At 35.9% G+C, this 11235-nt stretch overlaps 1 protein-coding gene across 1 annotated transcript in view; it reads left to right on the top strand.

Moving 5' to 3' along the window:
• LOC103607373 (zinc finger protein 420-like) overlaps positions 1-9064 on the top strand; it is a 37416-nt gene extending 28352 nt beyond the window's left edge. The window contains 2 exon segments of the mRNA XM_008591882.1: positions 6943-6950; positions 7079-9064. Coding sequence (XP_008590104.1) covers positions 6943-6950; positions 7079-8860 — 1790 coding nt within the window. The 3' untranslated portion in view covers positions 8861-9064.
• Positions 9065-11235: the final 2171 nt, after the last annotated feature.

An 11235-nucleotide genomic window follows, 5' to 3' on the forward strand; every position in this document is an offset into this window, starting at 1 on the left:
CCAGTGAGCGGGAACCGGTCTCCACATGGGATCCAAACCCTCGGCGGGAGCGCCGCCGCGCCCCCAAGCAGCGCACTCTCCAGTGCGCCACTGGGCCAGCCCAAATTGTTTTATTTTTGAACACGCTAAATGTGCTTTTCTTTTTATATCCTTTGTAAAGTTTCATTGTTTTTTCTTAAAAGATCTTGTATACTTTTCGTTAAGCAGTTTCCTCAGTACTTTATAAATTTTGTTAGTACTTTATAAATTTTGTCAATATTTAAGGAACATTTTGTTCTATGACATTTTCTAAATAGTTAATATATATGTCAAAGTATTGATATCTGTAAATTGATAATAACCTTATAGAAATATCTAATAATTTTTCAGTGAATAATAAATTGGATTTCTAGATAGACAGTTTTGCTCTCTACATACAATGTATTGTCTCTTCCTTTTCTGTTTGTATCTTTTTAAAAATATATATGTATAAACAGTAGGACCTCCAGTACAAGTTGCAAACAAATAATTCTTGTCTTTTTTCACACTTTATTGGAGTACTTCTCATGTTTAACTATTAAATATATTTCTGTAGTTGTCTGGTAAATACCCTTAATTAGGTTAAGGAAGAGTCATTCTGGTCTTAAAGAGTTTTTATCAAGGATCTTAAAATATATTTTTAAAATATTTGCATTTCTTGTAATAATTTTGTATATTTTATTATTTAACTTATTCATGTGGGAAAATAGATCTTCTGATGTTGAACTATTGCATTTGTGGGATAAATCTTATTTGATCATGTGTTAGTCCTTATATACGAGGGTACTTTAAAAAGTTTGTGGAGAAATAGAATTAAAAGATAATATAAATATTTCCATGAACTTTTGGAAGTACCATCATACACAGATAGATTCTGTGTTGGTAATTTTTATTTAAAAATTTTACCTATGTTTATTCAGGAGATTTATGCCCAGTTTGTTTATATGAGTTAATTTAACTTTGTAAAGTGACTTGGGTAGATTTCTATATTTTTATATGTTCAATAACAGTTATGTATGATTGGAATTATATATTCTCTAATGGTTTGGATAATGTTGCCAGTAATACCATCAGTCACCAGTACTGTTGCCTTTAGGAGCATAGACATTAAACTCAAATTAAAAATTCTTGGGCTGGCTGGTTAGCTCAGTTGGTTAGAGTATGGTGCTGATAACACCAAGGGTTCAATCCCTGTACTGGCCAGCCACCAAAAACCAAAATTCTTATGTGATTATTGGTGTATATTCAGATCTTTTATCTTCATGGTCATTTTTTATTTTTTTCATCCATCTCATTTAGTTTTCCTAATTTACTATTGAGTAGTATATTGGTTTTTCTTATCAACACTTTTTAACTCCTTTACATATTTTTTTTCTTTCCTATTCAGTGCTTTGGATTTGTGCCCAATCTGATTTTTTTTCTGCATTTCAAATTTCTGTATTACTTATTTGTATTTTCAAAGAATTGTCTTTTACTTTTGCTAACCATTTCTAGTCTTTCTAAATTCTTAGTTTATTCATTTTCTGATTTTTATCTAGCTCATTTTTTGTTTTGTTTTGTTTTGCTTTCTTCCCCCTTCTCCTTCTTGAGTTAAAATCTTAATTCTCTTGTTTTCAATTATTTTTTGGTTCCTAATAAATGCATTTAACACTGTAAGTTTTCTCTTGTCACAACTTTGGCTGAATCTCATGGGATTTCACACAAAGTTGCCTTTGTTATTTAGTTCTAAGTGGTTTGCAAGTTTTGTTTTTATTTTCTTCTATACCAAACATTACATAGAAGTATCTTAGTTTCTTCATTCAAGGATTATATATAGTTTTTCTATGTTTTTTTAATTTTCAGTTTTATGCTAATGTGATAATTGATAACATTTTTTTTATCAGTTTTATCTGTCTACCTATGTTATTAATAATGTTCTAGTCTTCTCTGTCTTTATTTCTTGTCTGTTTCTTGTTGTCCTTGCTATAACTGTGAATTTATCAGTTTCTCTATGTGTCTGTTGGTTTCAGAGCTAAGTTGTTAGTTCCATAATGTTATAATTCCTCTTGCCTGACTGTTACATGATTGCCCTGAGCTGATTTCACTGAGAAAGTTGAAGCAATCAGAAGAGAACTTTGACAAGCGCCTGCTGCCTCATCAATCTATCTACCTGCATCTATACTCGTTGTGCCTCTTTTCCTGTTACGACACATAAACTTTATGTGCCTTTACTTAAGGCTGGTATCCTCACTTGTGTAGTAAATGCTATTTCGTTTTATCTTTGACAATTGCCCTTTTTGTCTCCTGTGACATCAACGTATGCATATCTATTATAATCATTTTCATCACCACACAAACATGCTATAATGTCTTCCATCTTAAAAAGGAAAAACAAAGCAAAAACAGAAACAAATCTCTTGACGCACATATTTTCCCTTTGATATAGCTCTATTTCTCTGCTACTTTTTACAACGAAACACAAAAGAAATTTCCATGATCTCTATCTCCTGATCTTCACCCATTCTCCTGAATCTGCTTCAGTTAGAACTTGCTCCCATTACTCCACAAAACTATTCTTTTGAAGATTCCAGTAACTTCCGTGTCATTAAAGTCTTGTTTAAATTAGAAGTCACCATTTTGCCTCATTTCTCAGCATTTGACACAACTGATTATTCCTCCTTGAAACATTTTCTTCACATGGCTTCTAGGAGTCCATGTCCTCCTAATTTTTCTCCTTCCTCATTTGGTGATCCATTGCTGGTTCTTTCTCATCTACCTGACCTCTGAATGATGAAGTGCCCCAGAATTCAAACCCCAAACATTCATTTTCTTCTTTTCCCTTCTCTGCTATACCCTAAGACACTCCCTGAGTGGTTTCATCAAATCCCATAGCTTTAAATGTCACCTATTTGGTGATGACTTCCAAATTTATATCTCTAATCCAAATATCTTTCCAGAACCACAGATTTGTACATATACCTGTCTATTCAACATCTTCGTTGTAATATCTAATATTTCAAAACCACGCTCTTCATACTCTCTCCCAAACCTGATCCTACCAAAGTGAGGAGTTCTTAGTAAATAGTACCTATGTCATTCCAGACCTCCAGGCAAAACACGGAGAGTTCCTTGTGTTTTCTTTTTCATGTTATGTATTCATCCTATCACCAAATCTTCTTCAGTATACCTTCAAAATATATTCAGAATCCAATGGTGCCTTGCTTTCTCTACTCCTTCCTCCACAATCATCTAGTCTAAGCCAGGTGGATTATTCTGTAACCTCCTAACTTATGTTCATCTAGCTTATGTACTTTCCCTTATCTTTTTATTCATTCATTCATTCAGCGATGTATTGATTCATTCAAAAATACATGCATACATACAAAACAACCAGAATGATTCATTTTTAAACACAATTCAGATCTTATTTTGCTACTCAAAAACCTATAATGGCTCTTTTTCTCAGAGTGAAAATCAAATTTCTTAAAATTCTGCAAGTTTCAGAATCAAAATACGACACTTATGTTGAAAAACCCCTGACAAGTAGAAACAGGGAAAAGCCATGAAAGGGGGAGTTCTCATGCACTTAATGCCTGATAACAAGTAGTACCACAGAGGACTACAAAACCACAACCTTCACGAAGGTCATTAAAACTTTACACAAAAAATACTTCTGTGAGAACATCTGCCCAGCAACTGTGTCCACCTTTGGACTGGTGCCACCTGTTACTGATCCTTGTAGCCAAGAATAATTATCCCCAAACAATTATGTAATCTTCCATCATTTTTCCTTTAAAACCCTTTGTCTTCTTTACCTCTGTGAATATGCACATAGTTTACCATGGCATGTGTATTCCCAATGTTCCACTGTTATTCTTTCAGAGAGCCTCTCTCTGTCACTTAAGTTGACACCATGGCCATGAGTGACATGTTACTTGTATTTTCCTTTGAGCTCTATAAATTTCTTTTCCTTTGTTTGAACTGCAGGCCTTGTATATTTCCAATTTTGTAAAAAGGTTTATTTCTAATTCCTGTTCTTTCATGAGCCCAAGGCCTAGTCTCCTGGATTTTTTCAGCCCACTGAGTTACAAACTCGGGCACTTGAAGTCAGCAAGTGTCCTGAGGGTAGGTGTCACTTCAGACCATGTTTACCTCTCTAGTTTCTGGTTCTCACTTCACTGTGGCCCATCTGGATCTTCTTTACTTTCTTTTAAACTTGGCTATACTTTTAGAAGGATGTTTGTCATATAAAATATCTGATGCACTATCCACATATCCAGTGTATCCACTGACACATTCATAGTATACCACATTCCTATCACCTTTCCCTACATTTCCTCATGCTTTTCTTTTGTTGTCAACCCCTTCTACCTTCCCCAATGTGTGAAAACTACTCACCTATTTTCCATCCCTATAATTTTGCTGTTTCAAGGATGTCATGTGAATGGAATCAAAATATGTAGCCTTTGGGATCTGGCTTTTTTCACTTAGCAAAATATGTTTAAGATTTATCCATATTGTTGTATGAATCAACAGTTTGTTTCTACTTACCTGTTGAGTAATGTTTTATTGTATGGAAGTACCAAAGTTTGTTGATTCATTCACCTTTTGAGGGACATCTGTTTGTTTCCAGTTTTGGCCAATTATGACTAAAGCTGCAGTAATCTTCAGTGTACAGATGTTTGTCTGAACATAAGTATAAATGCCTACAAATATGACTGCTGGATCATATACTAAGTGTATGTTTAACTTTATTTACCATACTTTCAATTTCCAGCAGTAGTGTATAAGACTTTTTGTGTTCTGTTTCTTGATCTATATTTCCATCTCAAATACTCTTTTCTTATACAATTTTTGGAACTTTATCACTCCAGACTCTTTCTCTTATTTAGATAATTGCTTTTTTACTTTCAAACATCCTCAACATTCCATAAGATTACAGAAGCCTTTCATTATTCCAGAGTTCTGTAGTAGTGCCTGAGAAATGATAAGATATTCTTCTGTGATGAACACATACAGTTGGCCTTGGATAGACAAATAAATAAGAGAAGACATGAAACAAGGCATGAAGGGACAAAGGGAACAAAAGAGACTATGAAGTAAAGATAAGTAAACAATAGCAACTGAGTATCTTGTTTGAAAAGGATAGGGATAGCTACAAATAATTTTGGCTAGTACCTGGGAAGCAGTATGCAAGAGGCAAAGCAATTAGAGATGTATATAAAATCATAGATTTAGTATGGATGTGCTTTTGTTTCCATCTATTAAGGAAGTGACAGGAAAGCCACAAATCAGTGGTTTATAGGCACCTACCCCTAGGATGGGAGAAAGGGTTTACTACAAAGGGACAATATGAGGGTATTTAGGACTGATAGAAGTGTGGTGGATGCATGACTTGAGCCATTATAGGTCTGTTTCTTTTGTCTGTTTTTCCTCCTGTTTTTCCATTAAGTTGTCTTGTATCTTAAATTCACCTTTTTTTTTACTGAATGCTAGACATTGTAAAGAAAAGTTACAAAAGTAATTTGAGGACTTGGATGATAACATCTCCAATAAATATTTAAGTTTGCTAAGGCAAACAATCTTGAGTCACCGTAATCTGAATTTCTGGGTTTGAGAATTCAGAGATGATTCAGGCTTCAGACTCTACCCAGACTGGTCTACTGTTTGTCCCTTATTCCTTTCTGTAGGCTTCAAGGTTCCCAATACAAAGTATGGAGAATTTATGGCAGGACCTCTTCTCCAATTATTGTTACCCAGTTTTATGAAACAGTCCAAAACACTCCTTAGTTTCTCCTCCTCTCAATTTTTCTAGAATTCTAAGATTTCCCTAAGTGGAAAAGTGAACCCAAATGTTAGGCTCATCTCTCTGAGCCTTCATAGTTTTCAACTTTTAGCCCACCAACTCTTTATTTCAATACTCACCTTCCAATGCCTTTTGTCCAATATGTGTAATTGCTGTTAACAGGAAGGTTGGTCAGATTACCTAAATTACCAGAAGTGGATGTTTAAGATTTAGGAACTGATAATTAGAGACCTGAAGAATGAGAAAGAGCCAGTTTGTATAGAGTCTCATACAAAGCAGTCCAAAGAGGTGGAACAGGTTCTGGCTAGCTATAAGTTGGAGAAGGACTTGTGACTTTTTCAGAGTTGAAAGTATGCTAGTATATGTGGCAAATAGTGGGCATAGCTGAGAAAGCTCATGAGGGAAATCAGATATATAAGCATGGACCAGACTATGGAAGGCTTTGTCAAAGTCGTGGAAGAGTATGGATTTTATTCTTGGTTTAATTTGGAAGATATTAAAAAAATTTTAAGCAAAGATAGTAAATTATTATCTCAATCTGAATCACTGTCAAAGTATTGAAAGTAGCAATCTCCATGTTCTTTTGCTGATTTACTAGATTCAGATTCAGTTAGTCTAGTGTAGTATTTGGACATCTGTAATTTAAACAATCTCCCCAGGTGATCTGGATCCCCACCAAACCTAAAAAGTTTCCTTAATCTCTTATCTTCTTAAGTGAGTTTTCATTCTTTGATCTCTCCGGTGCCGCTTTTACATGTTAATATATGACATTATTCTAAGGTGATATTTTTTCAAACTATGTAGCAATGTTACTGCACCATGAAATCAGTTTAGTGAGTTTTGACTGTGTTTGTGTCTGTGTGTGTGTGAGAGAGAGAGAGAGAAAGAAAAGAGTAGAATAGTGTAGGATAGAGTAGAAAACAAGGTAGGTATTGTTTTATGAAACTATATATGTACAGTAGGTTGTGACATAAAAGGTAGGCATTAAGGGGCCTTGTAAACAATATTTGAAAAACACTTAAGTAAGCTTGTTATTTCTTATAGTTATTATTTTCTGATTATTTGCCTTTTTTGCTATAAAAGTAAATGTTTCTCCTGAATGTTTTGATATTGTCTTATGTTTCAGAATTGCCTTCAAGGTGTGCAAGTAAGGACTTATCTGGAAAAAAAGACACTTATGAAAAAGAATTATCTCCATGGCAAATGAGTGATAGGCTTGAGAAATGTGATCTTGAGGAGTCCAATTCTAGAGATTATTTGGAAGTCAAATGAAAGTTGGAGAAGCAACAAGGTAATCAAAAGGAATATTTTCGACAAGGGATGATCACATACGAAAAAATGTCTGTTTTCAACCAGCATGCTTACTTGTCCCAACATCCAAGATGTCAGTCTACTGAGAAACCCTATAAATGTAGGGAATGTGGGAAAGCCTTTAGACGAGCCTCACATCTAACTCAGCATCAGAGTATTCATACTGGTGAAAAACCCTATGAATGTAAGCAGTGTGGGAAGGCATTTAGTCGTGATTCACAACTCAGTCTTCATCAGAGACTTCATACTGGCGAGAAACCCTATGCATGCAAAGAATGTGGGAAGGCCTTTACTCAGAGCTCACAACTTATTTTACATCATAGGATTCATACTGGTGAAAAACCATATAAATGTGAAGAATGTGGGAAAGCCTTTATTCGTAGCTCACAACTCACCCGACATCAAAAAGTTCATACTGGTGAGAAACCATATGAATGTAAAGAATGTGGGAAAGCCTTTACTCAAAACTCACAACTTACTCTGCACCAGAGACTTCATACTGGTGAGAAGCTCTATGAATGTAAAGAATGTAGAAAGGTCTTTACTCAGCTCTCACAACTTATTCTGCATAAGAGAATTCATACTGGTGAGAAACCCTATGAATGTAAGGAATGTGGGAAAGCTTTTATATGTGGCTCACAGCTTTCTCAACATCAGAAAATTCATAATGGGGAAAAACCATATGAGTGTAAGGAATGTGGGAAGGCCTTTATTCGGGGCTCACTACTTATGCAACATCAGAGGATTCATACTGGTGAAAAGCCCTATAAATGTGAAGAATGTGGGAAGGCCTTTATCCGTGGTTCACAACTTACTCAACACCAGCGAATTCATACCAATGAAAAGCCCTATGAATGTAAGGAATGTGGAAAGAACTTTAGCCATGGCTCACAACTTACTCAGCATCAGAGAATTCATACTGGTGAGAAACCCTACCAATGCAAGGAATGTGGAAAGGCCTTTAATCGTGGCTCACTCCTTACTCGACATCAGAGGATTCACACTGGTGAAAAACCCTATGAATGTAAAGAATGTGGAAAAACCTTTAGTCGTGGTTCGGAACTTACTCAACATGAGAGAATTCACACTGGTGAGAAACCATATGAATGTAAAGAATGTGGGAAGTCTTTTATTCGTGGCTCACAGCTTACTCAACATCAGAGAATTCATACTGGTGAGAAACCTTATGAATGTAAAGAATGTAGAATGGCCTTTACTCAGAGTTCACATCTTTCTCAACATCAGAGACTTCATACTGGTGAGAAGCCCTATGTATGTAATGAATGTGGAAAGGCCTTTGCTCGTGGCTTACTACTGATACAACATCAGAGAATTCATACTGGTGAGAAACCATATCAGTGTAAGGAATGTGGGAAGGCATTCATTCGTGGTTCACAACTTACTCAACATCAGCGAATTCACACTGGAGAAAAGCCCTATGAATGCAGGGAATGTGGAAAGGCCTTTAGTCATGGCTCTCAACTTACTCTCCATCAGAGAATCCATACTGGTGAAAAGCCCTATGAATGCAAGGAATGTAGAAAGGCCTTCACTCAGAGCTCACATCTTTCTCGACATCAGAGAGTTCATACTGGTGAGAAACCATATCAATGTAAGGAATGTGGGAAGACCTTTACTCGTGGTTCGCAACTAACTCAACATCAGAGAATTCATGTCAGTGAGGAATCTTTTGAGTATAAGGAATGTGGGATAGAATTTAGTCATGACTCACAAGTTTATATGTGAATTATCTGGTTCTTTATGATTAATATAGAGAGCTTTTTCTGGTCATTCATTATCAGCAAAGAATTACAAATGTGAATGTGGGAGCACATTTACCATGTAAAGCTCAGCATCAGAGAATCTATATTGGTGAAATAAAGTGTTCATGTAATCTATGTAGAAAAAACTTTCATTATTGAAAACCTATTAAACTGTAGCAAATTAAAATATAGAGTAACGTGTTAATATAGTAAGTGTAGAAAGACCTTTAGCCATAGCAAGTGTCATTTTCAACATTGTCTTGTCTCCACCAGTTGATTTCCTCTGTGTTATTTATCATGACAATTAACCTCTGCTTTGGTTTAGTCATTTTAAAGATAGACCTAAGAACAATACCTTTCTTATAAGATTCTTGGAAGTATTATGTGAATTATTACATGCAAAAGCTCTTAGAACAGTGCCTTAAACAAAACATATCACAAATATTAGCTACCAGTTTCATTAGTTTTATTTTAGAGAATTTGCATGAGAGGAGGGCTCTTAATGAGTGTAATGAATACCAAGAAATCTTTCATTAAAACTTATCCTAGATGATATGGGCAATGGGGGCATTGTGTGCTGTAATGAATGTAAAAAGGTTTTCATTCAAATCTCATCCATTATGCTACAAGGAAATTCATACTGTAAAGAAACCCTGTGAATACAATCAGTGGATTATTGAGTGCAGCTGTCAGAGAATTTGGGAGAGTTGTCAAGTGATTAGTAACCAAGTCCAAGATCCAAAGACTAAAAATCTACTAGGAAATTTTTAAAACCTAGAATGTAGGGCTGGCCCGGTGGCGCACTCGGTAGAGTGCGGCACTTGGGAGCGCAGCGGCGCTCCCGCCGAGGGTTCGGATCCCATATAGAGACCGGTCCGCTCACCGGTTGAGCGCGGTGCGGGCGCGACACCGAGGTTTGCGATCCCGTTGCCGGTCGCGGTGCGGGCGCGACACCGAGGGTTGCGATCCCATTACCAGTCACGAAAAAAAGACAAAAAGGAAAAAAAAAAAACCCTAGAATGTATAGCATTTTAAGTAAACTTAAAAGGTGACATTATACTGTTTTGTTTGTGACAGAGACTGCTTTTTCCTTATTAAATATACATTTTCTCTTCTTTAGTAACAAAATTCTGAGCTGAAAAATTATCCCAGCCTTCCCTGAAGGTCAACAAAATAAAAGTTGTATTCAAATGAGTTTAAATTTTTTTTTTCCTCTCTGCATTTCTTTCTTTTCTTTTCTTTTCTTTTTTTTTTTTTTTTTCTTACCTACAATGTGGACATTCAACCTGGAGCTCTGACAGACTCATACTGACTTTCAGAATGGTATCTGGTTGTAATGGATGATGGAGCAGAAAAACAAAAAGGTCTGCAACCCTTATTTAATGAACCCTTACTATGTTTGTGGAACAGACATACAGACTCTGATCTGGATTTACTTATATACAATTAAAATAAATCTCTTACTTGTTGGTGCTATTGTAGTTCTGTTATTGGCAAAAATTATTCAGGATATAAAATGTTTTTACCTGGAAGTAGGGTACTATGCATAAAAGAAATCTCAAATGTGGCATTGACTTAGGGCCATAGAGAATGAGAATCTACACAGTTCAGAAGAGAAAAGTGAAGATTATTGTTTTCACAGGCAGAACATTTGGTCAGATTGCCTCCCACTCTTATAATGCATACTTTATGCCAATCAAGGCTGTAATGTTAGAGGAAATTGTAGGAGTGATTTAAACTGTGTTGGGTGTTTCTTGCTGCTTTCTGTAATGTCCTGTAAAAGGGATCAATTCAAGAGAGTAGTAACAAAATTTCTAACAGTAATAGGATAGAGTTACTAGCAGCAATTGAAAGTAATAATGCTTTGTTAAGAAATGATATCTCTGACTGTAGGCAGTCAATTCTCTACACACCTGAACAAGAAATGAGACCTTTGCCCATCTGTACAAAGGCAGTCTGCTAGCAAACGTGAGTTTAAATATACTTTCTCCAGAGGAGCCTACACTGAAATTAGTTATATTTATTGGGTGCTTTCTATATTCCAGCCACTACTGTAGGTGTTTGGGATATATCAGTGAACTATTCTAGCAGAGGGGAGGTAGAATAATAATAAACAGTATATTAGAACATAAATATATATAGAGAAAAGTCATTCAAAATGAGATGGGAGGTATATGACAGGTTGCTGTAATAAATAGAATGATCAAGAAAGATCCTCAAGAAGGAGTGATAAGGGCCGGCCCGGTGGCGCACTGCTACAGTGCGCCGCTTGGGAGCACGGCGGCACTCCCACCGAGGGTTCAGATCCCACATACAGACCGGCTGCTCACTGGCTGAGCGAGGTGTGGGAGCAACACC

Source organism: Galeopterus variegatus, unplaced genomic scaffold (genome assembly GCF_000696425.1).
Source record: "Galeopterus variegatus unplaced genomic scaffold, G_variegatus-3.0.2 Scaffold7368, whole genome shotgun sequence".
Classification (NCBI taxonomy): Eukaryota; Metazoa; Chordata; class Mammalia; order Dermoptera; family Cynocephalidae; genus Galeopterus; species Galeopterus variegatus.